The 15133-nt window shown below is 45.1% G+C and overlaps 1 protein-coding gene across 1 annotated transcript; it reads left to right on the top strand.

The window, feature by feature from the left end:
- The first annotated feature begins 8343 nt into the window (after positions 1-8343).
- Positions 8344-9246, top strand: LOC127238422 (vomeronasal type-1 receptor 1). The gene has a single exon (XM_051207034.1). The coding sequence runs from the start codon at positions 8344-8346 to the stop codon at positions 9244-9246; it is 903 nt and encodes a 300-aa protein (XP_051062991.1).
- The last annotated feature ends 5887 nt before the right edge of the window (positions 9247-15133 follow it).

The raw sequence follows: 15133 nt of genomic DNA, 5'->3' as shown, positions 1-15133 counted from the left end.
GCGACCGATTCGAATACAAAGGTAAGCAGGGAGAAAGACGGAAATTAGAGATACAGTAACCGTTAGGTTTCGAAGACCGAGAGAAAGATGGCAACAATAAGAGAAAGAGTTGGTTGTCGCGGGAGACATTTTAAAAGAACATTCATAGAATATTTGACGATACAACAGAAAGATGACTGGGAGCTCTCCAATTTCTTCTCATAGGTTACCAAACTCATTATAGGACACCTGACTATAGTTTTGGTTGTGAGCCTATCCTTTAATAGCCATCTCTCCAGCCCCACACATGGCTATTTAAATGTAGCTTTTTTTTTTTTTTCATTCTTACCTGTGATTGAAGTCCACACACAATTCTTGTAGAGACTGACTTGCAAGAAACTGATGGGTTGCAAATGAGTTCTGCCAGTGCATCCATCACCTGGAAGGTAGCTAAATAACTCTGGGTGTCTACATCCAACCTTTTGTGTTATTTCAGAGTCATTGTTTACATCTTCGTGGAACCACCTTTCTGGTTTTCTTGAGGCACATGCATTTTTGATGTATATTTTTGAGAGTCATGGTTTTAATTTATATGTATTTATTTTAGACGGGGTGGGACCTCACTGTGCTGACCTGGAACTCTCTATAAACAGAGTGGCCTCATATTAAAAGATCCCCCTGCCCTTGCCTCCCCAGAGATGGGATTAAAGGCTTGTGCCAAGGCCGCTGTGCCTGGTCTTTTGGTTTTGGTAGTGTCTCAAGTAGCCTAGGTAGGCCTCCCAGTATAGCTGATGACTTTGAATACCTGATCCTTTTGCTTTTATCTCTGTGTTGTTGGGACAGTACTGGGGCGCTGAAGCAGAGTGAGGCTGTACCCTAACAAGAAAAAGAATAAGTCTTGTAGCATCGTGTCCAGCACACTGTGTTGGGCTGATCTGAGCTTCAGCGGTCCTGGGTAAACCCTACTCATAGGGCCTTACTGTTTGCAGCCCAGGTAGCCTCTTTCTTAAGCTGGCTCCACTCAGTCCTTGTTTGTGTCTTTTCTTAGCAGACATGCCACGTGCTATGTTGTTGACATAATCGGAGTCTTTAACCTTAGGACATCACACATTGCCCTCTTGTGGTACTGGGAGAAAGAGTCTCCCAAGGGTTAAGATGAAGAAAACTACAAAACAGCATTGTGGCCTGGTTAGTGTTCCTCATGTACATGGGCTGGTCAGCGCCCTCCTGTGGACATGCAAACTAACCACATCTTTCCTATATCTTCCCCCTCCCCCCCTTGCCCTCTATTCTCATTCCAGCCATTACTGCCTAGCATAAAGCATCCAATTAAAATGCAGGTAGGCATATACAGGAGACGAAATGATTAAAAGCTTCATCCCTACAGTACTGGGGGCTCTAGCCTTTGGATGGAAAGCCTGATGACCAATACAACAAACCGCCTCCTGAGAAAAGCAGCTGTGAGTTCTGCCCTGTTTTCTTTCTTTTTAACAGTATTTATGGTCCCAATTGTTTGTTTGGTTTGGTTTGGTTTTTCGAGACAGGGTTTCTCTGTGTAGCTTTGGAGCTTGTCCTTGAACTAGCTCTGTAGGCCAGGCTGGCCTTGAACTCACAGAGATTCGCCTGCCTCTGCCTCCTGGTCCCAATTTTTTTTTAGACAAATTTATTTTATTTAATGTGTATGTGAGTTTATGTGTAACCTTGAGTACCTGGTGCCTTAGGAGGTCATAAGAGACCATCAGAGGTAAGAAGGTATTTGATCCCCGGAACTCAGTTATGGATAGTTGTGAACCTTCATGTGAGTGCTAGAAATTAAACCTAGGTCCTTTACAAGAGCAATAATTACTTTTTTACTTTATTTATTTATTTAGATAGGGTTTCTCTGTACATTTGGAGCCTGTCCTGGAATTTGATCTGTAGACCACGCTGGCCTCGAATTCATGGAGATCCTCTGTACACCTTTAATACCAGCACTCAGGAGGCAGAGGCAGGAGGATTTCTGAATTTGAGGTCAGCCTGGTCTATAAAGCAAGTTCCAGGATAGGCTCCAAAGCTACACAGAGAAACTCTGTCTCAAAAAAAAAAAAAAAAAAAAAAAAAAAAAAAAAAAAGTCACAAAGATAATCACAAATAAATCTTTTTTTTTTTTAAATGCAGTTTTGGCCAAAAGTAGTGGCAAAAGGGGCTTAGATCTGAGCACTGGAGAGACAGAGGCAGGTGGATCATTATGAGTTCCAGGATAGGCTAATTCACACAGAGAGTCCTAGGCCAGGCTAGGCACAAGCAGGCATATCTCTATGATTTGAGGCCAGTAAGGTCTAAATTAGTAAGTCCCATGCCAGGAAGGACTACATAGTGAGGCCCTGTCTCAGAGAGAGAGAGAGAGAGAGAGAGAGAGAGAGAGAGAGAGAGAGAGACCCAAGTTCAGTTCCCAGCACCCAGGTCAGGCCACTCCCATAACAAAGTGTAACCCTAGCTCTAGAGGATGCAATAGCCTCTTCTGGCCTACATGGGTATTTACATTCATGAACAAATGCACTTCTTCTTTATTTCTTTCTTAATAATAATAATAATAATAATAATAATAATAAATCCAGATGATGGCGACACACAGCCTTTAATTCCAACACTCAGGAAGCAGAGGCAGTCAGGTCTCTATGAGTTTGAGGCCAATCTGGACTGTAGAGCAAGTTCCAGGACAGGCTCCAAAGCTACAAGATACAGAGAAACCTTGTCTCAAAACAACACCCACCCCCCCTAAAAAAAATAAAAGAAAGAAAGAAACTTAGCATCTTGGAGTATAAGACATAGTAATGGGCTGGAGAGATAACTCAGAGATTAAGAGCACTGGCTGCTCTTCCAGAGGTCCTGAGTCCAGTTCCTGGCAACCACATGGTGGCTCACACCCATCTGTGATGAGATCTGGTGCAGGCAGAACATTGTACACATAATAAATAAATCTTAAAAAGAAAGACGTAGTAACAGAAATGTACACATACACAATGCAGTGGAAACCCACTATAGATCCAAGTAGGAAGTTCAGTTTGGTGAACCATGAGTTTAATTGGGTTGTCTCGATATGTGAGCTCTCAGCACGGCTCCAGCATGATGGCTGCCTGCCTACTTCTCCCCATTATCATGGTGATAGAGTAACCCTTTGAAACGGTAAGCTTCCAATAAACTCTTTCTTCTAAAGTTGCCTGAGTCATACTGTCTCTTCACAGCAAAAGAACAGTAGCATCTCGAGGTGGCCAAGACTGTGATGTGTAAGCTCAGAACTGATGGAGAAGAGCTGGCATTTTCACAGTGAGGCACAGCTCAGGAGATTCTGTGGGGCTGGAACTGGAGGCCACAGAATGAAGCTGAGAGCCATTTTCAAAGGGCAGTCTGGCCCGAGGAAATCCAAGCCTCTGAAATGGGAAATGCACAGCCAAAAAGCCTCAGTCCCGGAGTTGGACCATACTCAGAGTTACTGCGTCTGAAGAAGGAAATATGTCAGGGTAGAAACAGGACTAGGGTTATCCTATGATATCTTTTTTTTTTTTTTTTTTTTTTGAGACAGGGTTTCTCTGTGTAGCCCTAGCTATCCTAGAACTAGCTCTTGTAGACCAGGCTGACCTCAGACTCACAGAGATCCACCTGCCCCTGCCTCCAAAGTGCTGGGATTAAAGACGTGTGTCACCTGATGTGTTGGCTAGTTTCATGTCAACTTGATACAATTGAGAAGATGCCTCTGTAAAATGCAGCTGTAGGAAAGCTTGTAGAGAATTTTCTTAATTAGCGATTGATGTGAGAGGGCACAACGTATTGTGGGTGGGGCCATCTCTGGACTGGTGGTCCTGAGTCCTTAAAGACAGCTGGCTGAGCAAAGCACGAGGTGCAAGCATGCCTCCATGGCCTCTGCATCAGCTTCTGCCTCCAGGATCCTGCCCTGTTCGAGTTCCTGTTCTGACTTCATTTGTTGATGGACTACACTGTCTAAACCAAATAAACCCTTTCCACCAGGCCGTGGTGGTGCACAGAACCTTCGCCTGTACTCTGTAAGGAAGCCAGCCCAAACTGGACTTGGGTGGGATTGTACTTTTGTAAGTGTTGCAGTTCAGATGGAAAGTCTTCCTGGCAGTCAGGAGCCAAGGAGTACCACGAAGTCACACCTCACAACAAACCTCACACAAGATTTATTGGGAGGGGGAAAAAACCAGGAGGGTGGCTGCCTCTGCTCAGGTGAGAAACAGCAGAGAACTGAACAGAAGGCAGGGTGTATATAGAGTTACTTGGGGTGCGCGTGTGTGGAATTTTTCAGGGTGAAGATGGGTGGGATTTCAAGTCCAGAGTGTGGGCTTTTACTCTTTAGGGCAGGGGGCTGGGTCCAGTTGTTAGGACAGTTAGAGTGTTCTGTGGGTGGAACCTGGCAGTGTAGGTCCTCAGAGGAGGGCCTGGCCTCTGTGCCTTGAAGGGCTTACAACTTTGGTCTGTCATTGGTGTGTATTTGGGGGTGGGAGTCAGGAGACCTTTGTTTGCATCTTCCAAGGAAACTTAAAACTACAGGGTCTTCGAATATAAGCTCGGGGGCTGACACAGGGTCCCTGCCTTCTTTGAGTAGACACTTCCAGATTAGATGCTTCAAATTCAGAGAGGTGTATCCATCGGAAATACAAAGTACAATTGAGAAGGAGCCTCAGGGGACAGTAAGGGTGGGTGGAGGTGGTCTAAGCTGCCTCTCACTCCTGATGGGAAGCCAGACAGTGTTTCAAAGTCCAACAGTGTTCTGGAGAGAAGTCCTCCAGGAAGGCGTGTACGTGGAAAGCCAGGCTGCAGGGAGAAGATACCACCTCTTCCTGCTGGCCATTTGTGGTAATTCTCTGAGACAACCTATGGGTGACTGGGAGCTTACTGAGAGACAGGTCCACGGTAGAAGACTTACTTTGGGGACAATGTCACAGAGTGCCCCAACTCACCTAGCACATTACTGCCCCTCACTCTGGCGTGTAGCTCCAGGGAGTCCAGAAGTTTTTTTTATTTTCTACCATTCATAAGGTCTCTTAATTAATCACCGCCAACTACTACTGGATCCTTGCACCTGGCACCATCTGCAAATGCCCTAGATTCCCCTGATAGACAGTGTCACTGTGTTTGCAGGGCACACAGTGACAGCCACCTGGGGTTACTTGGGAGTTCGGTTTCCATATCAATGGCCACAGACAGCTGCTGTGCACTCCAGATCTGGCTGCCCTGCTTGTGGTCACAGCTATGAGGGTGAGCCTGGGAGGATTCCTGGGGCTCAAGTCCACAGGCAGGGTCCCAAATAGGAGCAGACATACTACTTAGAGCGGGGCTTTGTCAGCTCTGCCTGGGGCTGTAATAACAATGCTGCCGAGACCACCGATTAGATCAGTGAGGACCAGTGAGGATGGGAAGAGGGTGGTGGGATTGAAGCTTGAGGGATGGCTTATCCTCGGATAATTTGCATGTTTCTGTGATTCTGACAGGGTGTGTCATGGCTCCGGTTCATCTTGGCTAAAGGTCAGAGAGTTCAAAACTGTCCTTAGAAGTCATAAGACCTAAAGGTCTAAGGCATGGCTACAGAAGGGTGTTTGGTATTGGCCTTGGTGGTCTGGGGTGTGGTTACGCCTGACCCTCAAGGCTGGATAATGAAAGATTGAGTCTAATGCGTGGTTGCCGAATGTTTGGAGAATTGGGGAAGAAAGTCTGTTTCTTCCTTGTTCATGATAAAGAAGTCTTTTGCCATGTGCCCCTTTTTGGCTGGGGCATTTAAGAAAGGTGAAGAATAAACTTGGAGCATTCAGTATTCACTGGTTGCCCTTCTGACTCTATCCTGTGTCTCTGTCTTTTTCTTAGTGTCTTTACCCGCCGTTCCTCAAACCACACTCCCCTTCTCAGGTACGAGCTGGGCAAATCAGGTGGATCCGACTGAAGCCCCACAAAGACCGGTTATGACAGATTGCAGGGCCACTACAGAGACCGCGACAAGGGTGTATGTGAGTGGCTATGATTCTGAAACACAAACCCTTCCCCAAGTCTCAGATCTGTCATCTTGGTGAAGAAAGGGCAGCCTCCCGCCACAGCCTGTCCTCAACAGGGATGTTTCTGTTTTTCAGTATTCTGGATAGATAATGAAGTGTCTAACTTATAACAGCGTCTCTCTCTCTCACCTCCCTTTCTTTCCTCCCTCTCCCTCCCTTCTCTATCATCTCCCTCCTGCCCCCCCCCCCCAGAGACAGGGTTTCTCTGTGTATCCTTGACTGGCTGTCCTGAAACTCACTCTGTAGACCAGGCTGGCCTCTAACTCGGAGATCCTCCTGCCTCTGTCTCCTGAGTGCTGGCATTAAAAGTGTGCGCCACCACCGCCCAGCTTCAATACCATGAGTTCATCTTCTCTTTCCACATGCTCTTTTGTATGTCTTTTCTTTGAAGGGCCAGGTTTTAAATTTTATTTAAAAAAATATCAAAAATTAAATGTATATCTAAACAATAAATGTGTGGATGTATGGATCTATGTCTTTTCTTTTTGAGACAGAGTTTCACCATGCAGCCCTGACTGGCTTGACACTTGCTATGTAGACTAGGCTGGTCCTTACAGAGTGCTGGGACTACAGGTATGTAATATCACATCTAGCGTCTGTCGATGATCATTATTTTAAATGACTGTTTACTAGCCAGATGTGGCGGCACATGACTTAAATCCCAGCCCTTGGGAGGCAGAGGCAGGAATCTGGATCTCTGTGAGTTAGAGGCTAGCTTGGTCCACACACTGCGTTCCAGATCAGCCAAGGTTATATAGTGAGAGCCTGCCTCAAAAGAAACTGAAAAGAAAAATAGTTTTTATTTATTTAGTGTATATAATTGTGTGTGCGTATGTGACATGGAGGTCAGAGGACAACTTGTGGATTTTGGTCCTTTTCCTTCCAGCATATGGAGAACGTTCTTGGGATCCAACTTAGTTGTTAGACTTGGGAGTAGGTTTTGTACCCGGCTGGCTGTTCTTAAATCAACACGGTGACAGAAAGCAGAGGCTGTGGTGAGGATTCTCCCTGATGTTTACTTTGGGCATTTCCACATTTTTCAGGACTCTTTCTACTTGCTCGTTTGTATTTAGGTCCTGTTGCTGCCTTGTGGAGCTGAAGGCTCTGGAGTGGCACGTGGGAGTTGAGAAGGAGCCACTTAGCACCTCCATTCACGGGGTACCATGGGAGACTCTGTTCTGCATCCTCGGTGTGTGGAGAGGATGCATCCTCCATCCTGAGAATGAGACAAGATTTGAGAAACGGGTCAGGCACTGCTGTGTGCCTGTTGTGGCATGTAGTCCTGTGGGAAGTCCCGTAGTTCCGGGAAGTCTTGCAATATTCTGGAAGAAATGACTCCCCCTTTAGGATCCTGTAACACTGGGGGCATCCCTGTTCCCATCAAAGCCTTCATTATCTGCCCATGAAAGTCTATGAACAGACCGTGGACGGTGTCTGTGCGCAGCCATCATATACATTTGGAGGTAAGACTGTGGGGGAATCTGGGGTTAGCTCTGTGGTACAGTGCCAATCATGCAGTGTTTCATCTCAACATCACAAAATAATGAAAAACACATGGGGCTTGTGTTTTTGTTTGTTATTACAGTAACATATTCTTATTTGTAGAACAGAATAGATATGCTGTGTAATAATATAATCATCATCATCAGAGGTTATTATCTGATTAAAATTCTAATGAAAATCTATTCAAAAAAAGAAAGCAAATACTTGACATATCCTAGACTAACTTAGAACTCATTGTTCAGTCCAAGCTGCCCTCAGATGCATGGCAGTCTTATTATTGTTGTTTCCCGCATGCTGGGATTACAGGTGGGTATCCCCAGGCCCAGGCAGGCGCCTCTTCTGTCCTACCAGCTTGAAAGCAAGGCTAATACATTTCAACACTTGTGCTGTCAGGCAGTGGGCTCAGTGGGTGACCTTGGCTTTATTTATTTATTTATTTATTTATTTATTTACTTTTGGTGCTGGTTGTCCTGGAACACACTCTATAGATCAGGCTGTCCTCAAACTCACAGAGATCCACTTGCCTCTGCCTCCCCAGTGCTGAGATTAAAAGTGTATGCCATCATCAGCCAGCATCAGAAACCCTGTCTTAAACAAAAAGGTGGATACAACAGAGAAAGACACGTAAGATGGCCTTCGCAGTCTTGTGAGGCATCCATGCATATGTGTATATACACACGTGACACCTGCCTACATACATAAAGTGATAAAGCCCCTGGATTCACTGGGCGGCTGTAACCCAAGCACAAGACTATCAATTTTTTTTTTTTCTTCCAGGACATAACCTGGCTCTCCCTGACTACAGGCCTCCATAAACATGGTGCGAATGACTGTTGATGATATGGTCCTAAAGGTTATGTTCCTGCTGCAGGTGGGCACAGGCCTTCTGGCAAACACTTACCTGCTCTTCACGCATAGCCCTATCCTCCTCACAGGGCGCAGACCAAAGCCTACAGACCTCATTCTGTCAAACTTAGCCATGGCCAATTCCTTTGTTCTTCTCTCCAAGGGGGCACAGCAAATGATGGATGATGTGGGGCTGGGGAGTGCCCTGGAAGGTTCTGGGTGTCAAGTCTTCTTTTACTTCCATAGGGTATCTCGAGAACTTTCGCTGTGCACCACCAGCTTGTTGAGCTGCTTTCAGGCGGTCACAGTCAGCCCCAGGCGTGGGGTGTGGACAGGGCTCAGGTGTTGGGTCTCTAGGCATGTTGGCTGCTCCTGCCTCTTCTGCTGGACTTTCAATCTGGCTATCAGCACCATCTCTCCCATTGAGATAAAAGTCTCCTGGGATAACAGCAGTGATTCCTCAATGGGGAATGGCATCGCTTGCCAGTATTTGGCTGCCGTGTCTGGATTGTGTGCCATCCCGTTATCCATTCCGGGTGCCCTGTTGATGACACTTATGGTAGTAGCTAGCACGCACATGGTGTGTCTCCTGTACAGACACCACCAGAGGGTCCAGCATGTTCGAAGTTGCAGCCTCAGCCTCACCTCCAGGACCTCCCCGGAGATGAGGGCCACTCACAGCATCCTGCTCTTGGTGGCTGGCTTTATTCCCTTTTACTTCTTCAATTCAATCTACGTATTTTATGGCATAAAATTATTTAGCTCCTATTTGTGGCTGCAACACTCCCTGAAGTTTCTTGCCACCTGCTTCCCCTCCCTATGTCCCTTGGTGCTGATTTTCCAGAGCCCCAGAACTTTGAGCTGTTGCTTTTAGATTCTGGGAATGTCCAGCCTGATGGCTGATCCACGTACGAACACCTGCCACCTCTCACAAGTCTGCCTTCTCCCTCCAGTCCTTCCTAAGAACCTGTGAGATCAGCTTGCTTGCTGTGGAGGGCCTGGAAGGCCCGTCGAGAGACAAACACCAAAGTTTTAAACCGGTGATGCTCGGAGAAGCAATAGTTAAGTGTCTTTTCAGTTTTTATTTTATTCTCATGGTTTAAAAATTCTTACTGTTTGACAGATGAATGTGTTTATGTAATAAATTTCAGGCCTTGTATGGTGGCACATGGCTTTAATGCAAGCACTCAGGAGCCAGAGGTAGGCAAATCCCTGTGAATTCAAGGCCAGCATAGCAAGTTTCAGGGTATCCAGGGCTACACAGTAGACTGTTCAAAAACAAAACAAAACAATTAAATAAATAATATATGTCAGTCATTTTCACCCTCATTTCTGTTTTCCATCCTTTTCCTCCTCTCCTGGAGCCCTTCTTAAGAAGTCTACCCCGTCTGTCACGTCTTCTCATGTGTGTGTCCCACTGAGCTTAATAAGGGTTTCTTTTTGAAAAGGTGTGTGTGTGTGTGTGCACACGCGTGCACACGCATGTGCTCATGCCCATGCATGTGTACCAGTGTGGTGGAGGCCAGAAGCATGAGAGCTTTGGAGCTGGAATTATAGACAGTTGTGAACTGTGCTACATAGTGGGTTCTGGGAACCCATCTCGGGTCCTCTATAACAGCCAATACAACAGTGGTAATTATGATGGTAATACAAATGTCTAATATAAAATTAGAATTTTGTTTGTGTTACTGGGGATAAGAACTGAAGGCCTCGTGAATGTCAGGCAGCCCCTTTACCATTGAGCCATATCCTCAGTCCTACAAAATTGGAGCTTGAGTGTGAGAAAACTTCTTGAAACTTTCAGTTTAAAAAATTAATGGGTGCTGGACAGATGCTCAGCATTTACAAGCTGCTACTCAGCCTACTGAGTCATCCTTCCAGGCATTGGTGGAAAGTGGCTTTCTGGAGCAAGGACAACTTACTAATGCTATCACACTGAAGAAAATGAAGCCTCTCCTCAACAACTGCTAATTGTCAATGGATTTTGTTTTGCTTTGTTGAGATAGGGTCTCATGCAGCCCATCCTGTCTTTGGAGTCACTATATAACTGAGGATAACTTCCACTAGGCTAAAACCTATAAAATATTTCACTCCTTCCCAACAATGCCACATGAGGCATTGACTTCAACTCTTTGGCCATTAAGCATACATTTAATATTTGTTTGTCTGGTTTTTGTGTTTTCCCAGACAAGGTTTTTCTGTGTAGCTCTGGCTGTCCTGGAACTCACTCTGTAGATCAGGCTGGCTTCGAACTCACAGAGATCCATCTGCCTCCACCTACTGAGTGCTGGGGTTAAAGGTGTGTGCCACCACTGCTGGGCTTTTATTTACTGTTTAAAAGATAGCAGACCTAAAAAATATTTATGTTGAGACAGGGAACTGAATAAAACAAATAAAATAAAAGCATAGCATTTATGTTTTTTTTTTTTTTTTTTTTTTTTTTTTTTTTTTTTGAGACAGGACTTCTCTGTGTAGCTTTGAAGCCTGTTCTGGAACTAGCTCTTATAGACCAGCCTGGTCTCGAACTCGAAGAGATCCATCCACCTGGCTCTGCCTGCCAAGTGCTGGGATTAAAGTTGTGTGCCACCACTGCCCGGTTGCATAGCATTTATGTTTACCACATTTTGTTTTGGTCTGTATCATACAATTTCAAAGCTCTGTGGTTTTAGAAAGCCTAACTACCCCCACTTCAATATTTTTTCGTAGCAAGAGATTACAGTAATAAAAGTTGCAACTACATGCAGGGGGCCCTCAAGATGACTCAGTGGCTACAAACCCAATAACTGAAGTCAACAGAGTGAACACACTGCCTGCAGAATACAGGGAAATAGTTACCAGTTGTATTTCAGACAGGGAGGGGGGATTAGTATCTGGTATACATAAAGAACTACAAAAATTGAACATCAAAAAATTAAAGTGGGTCTGCAGCAGAGGATTTGTGCTTATCCTCTTCTCACTGCGGTATCCACAATCCGCAAACTACGGAATGTGTGCAGTCACGGAGAACTGACTTCAAATAGGTTGCATGGCAGCACAATGTACCCCATTATTCATCCACCAAGAACAGCACTATGTCTTTGTCAAGAGTGTGGGTGGAATGTAACATCGTCATATTAAGGGAAGTTAAGCCAGGATCAGCAAGACAAGGATGATATTTGATCTCTCGGGTAGAATATAGGAAAAAAGAAAGAGAAAATTAGGTGAGGGATTATTAAAAAGAGATTTATTTCTATTTTATGTGTATGGGTGTTTTGCTTGCATGTACTTAAGTGAACCATATGCATGCAATGTCTCTGGGGGCCAGAAGAGGGCACAGGATCCCCTGAGCCAACATGTGTATGTCCACTGGTAAAGCAAAGGTGTGAGTTATTATTATTATTAATATTACCAGTCTTTTGAGACAGTTTTTTCTCTGTGCAACAGTCCTGGCTGTCATGGAACTCACTCTGTAGACCAGGCTGGCCTCGAACTCACAGAGATCCTCCAGCCTCTGCCTCCCGAGTGCTGGGATTGAAGGTGTGGGCCACTAGCATGCGGCTGTGGAATATTATTTTAATGATGTAATGTGTGTTACTTTTGTTTCCGCTCTCTTTGTTAATGATGCAAAGACATGTTACAATTGTTTGATTCAATAAAATTAACCTGGGGTCAGGAGTTTGAGTCAGCTACTAGCGGATAGGAAATGGTAGAGCAGAAGGACGGCCCTTTTTCTCTGGAGATGCCAGCATGAAGACAAGGCTAGCTACTTGCTATTAATCCTCTCTGAGCTGGCAGGATTTCACCTGACCTTTGAATCCTGAGTTCTATAGAAGGATAAAGATTAAGATCGTTTCCTTTAGCAGCCCTGATAGAGCCAGTGCTTGAAGGGAACAGAATTCCCACCTGGCTGCAGCTGAACTGCTGCTGCTAACTGCAGAGTTGCAGTTGCCAGTTGGGACGGCAGCTGCTTAAGGTGCAGCCGCTATATTTAATAAAAAACAACAGAGCAATGTGTACACTTAACTGCTGAGCTATGTCTCTAGCCTTTAGATGAAATAATTAATTTCTTGGTTTTTTTGAGATAGGGTTTCTCTGTGTAGCTTCAGAGCCTGTCCTGGAACTAGCTCTGTAGACCAGGCTGGCCTTGAACTCACAGAGATCCACCTGCCTCTGCCTCCCAAGTGCTGGGATTAAAGGTGTGTGCCACCACTGCCCTGCTCATAATTAAATATTTTTAATATTCAGTTTTTTGTGTATATGAGTGTCTTGTTTTCGCACATGTCTGTGTATAATGTTTACCCCGGAACTGTAGTTATGGGTGGTTGTGAATTGCTGTGTGGGTGCTGAGAATCCAACACAGGTCCTTTGTGAGACCTGGTGCTCTTAACCACTGAGCCATCTTTACAGCCCCTAAATGAATTAAGTTCAGAGAAGATGGAGATGGAGGAGTGGGGTAGGGAGGTGAATAGAGAATAATGGGTATGGCGGTTAAATAAGGATCAGGATAAACAAATAGGCCGAATAGCTGTTTATTCAGGGAGAAATAACTTACAACCTAGACAGATGAACACCAGGAAATACAACCCGATGCTCTCCTGTCCGAGTCCGCCAGCAAGAGAGCTTTTCTGGGCTCTCCGAACTCCTTCTACAGGTCACTTCCGCCCATGGCTCCACCCCAATGGGCGTGGTCAGTGCCACAGAAGGACTATCTCATTACAGTTGAGACTGTGGATAAAATCAACTACATAATACCCAAGTATGAAATATCACAGTTATTTGTTTTATGAGTCTGTTGGGACTTGGGGGTGGAGCGTATGCTGTAGTGCGCATGTGGAAGTCAGAGGAGAGCTTGGAGTTGAATCCTTTCCTTCTACCATGCGAGGCCTGGGAATTAAACCCAGGTGGTCAGGCTTGGCAAGTGGCAAGCTAACTCATTGGCCTCCAAATTCTATGGTTTTATAATTGAAACAGATATAGGCATTAAACCTAGAGAGTCATTGTGAACTGCTGGACAGGTTTGAGCCAGGGGGAAAGGCAGGGACACATTGATGTTGGCGGTGCACATTTTAGGGTTTCTGAGTTATTGGCAAACTTCTGCTAAAGAACTTGAATTGAGTATACTTGCATAGACTATTATTTTTAGGATTGCAGCATACATTCAGTAGCAATATTCAACAACACCAATATTAGAGCAACCTCTACCTTCTTATTGCGGCAAACAACTTTACAATAAAGCTTCAAGCCCACAATGTGTGTTACAACTTCGACTGGTCCCTGTTTCGTAGATCAGAGTAAAACCCACATCATGGCGTTATGTCCTCTGTGGAACATGGAGGGTTTGAAAGCGCACTGGGAGAGCAGTGGCCTCCTGTGTAACGGCGAGAGTGTTCTCTGTGACCCTGCTAAGTGCTCCACTTGTTCCGAGGGCTGCGATAATTCTCACCGGTGCACAGGAGTTGTAATGACTTCTAAGAGTCTGAAGTTTCCTTTCTGATGGAGCGCAACTCGGGAAAGTACACACCTTTGACACTTTGAACTTGTAGCTTAATAAAGTCGCCTGAGACCCATGGGACATCTGGAACAGAGATATTTTCAGCTGGCTGCATCCGAAGGATGTTGAGTAAACAAAGTCATTGGCACCATGGCTGACAAGCCCGTTCATGTCCACTGGGAGGAAGAATCCTTCGTCCTCTCCTTGATTTAGTCATGGCTCCCACTAGGCAGACTTTCCATTACTGTGGGATTCACACCGCACTGAGTAAGGGCTCTCAGAAGTCAGCCTCAGAGCCAGAGGGAGAGTTGGCCATCTACCGACTGCTCCTCTTCCCTAGTTTAGACTTCCCTTCTTAGACTTAAATTTTTTTCAGTTTTTTCTCATATATGTATATTTTAAAGGTAACTACTTTCATCTTATATATTAATTTTTTGAGACAGGTTCTCTTTCTATAGCCTGGCTGTTCTGGAACTTACTATGTAGATCTCTGCCTCTCAGGTGCTGGGATTAAAGGCACATGCCATCACATCTGGCTCTTATGTATTTTTTAAAGATTTATTTTTTATTTTATTATTATTATTATTAGTGTGTGTGTGTGTGTGTGTGTGTGTGCGCGCGCGCATGCGTGCGCGCACGCACGTGAGGGCCACAAGTATGCTGGTACCTGTAGAAGTCAGAAGAGGCGTTGGATTCCTCTGGAGTTGTAGTTACAGGTGACTGAGAGTTGTGTGATGTGAGTGCAGGGAACAGAATTCAGATCCTAACCACTGAGCCATCTTTTCAGCCCTATCCCTATTTTTGTCTTGTCAATGCTTTTCTTTACATTAATAAACACTGTTACTGTTTTTGTCTTTATAAATACTTCGACACATGTTTTAGCCACTATTCAGTTTCATCATGGGAGGGTTATCTAGTGATTTTTACAAAATTCTAAAACATGTTGTGGAAAGTTCAGCCTTCAACTTGCCATGATCTATTAGGTTTCGTCCCTGACTTCCAGGGAAGAAACACAATCTGTGGATGACAGCCGTTTCCTTACAGTCGGTCACATCGCCACTGACTGTAAGTGTAGAGCACACCCAGTTTGATCCATTCCTGAATGGAACGAAGCATCTCAGGGACCCATTTCTCACACATCACTACAGTCCTGGAGGTATGGGAGAAACACTTCTAGCATGCCGGAGAGATGGCTACTCGGGTATGGGTACCTGCTGTGTGACCGGGAGGACCTGACCTCAGATCTCCAGCACCTACATAAAAAGCTGGACGTGGTTGTGTGCACCTGTAA

The sequence above is a fragment of the Phodopus roborovskii genome, unplaced genomic scaffold (genome assembly GCF_943737965.1).
Source record: "Phodopus roborovskii unplaced genomic scaffold, PHOROB, whole genome shotgun sequence".
NCBI lineage: Eukaryota > Metazoa > Chordata > Mammalia > Rodentia > Cricetidae > Phodopus > Phodopus roborovskii.
This window is presented reverse-complemented; position numbering and strand designations above follow the sequence as displayed.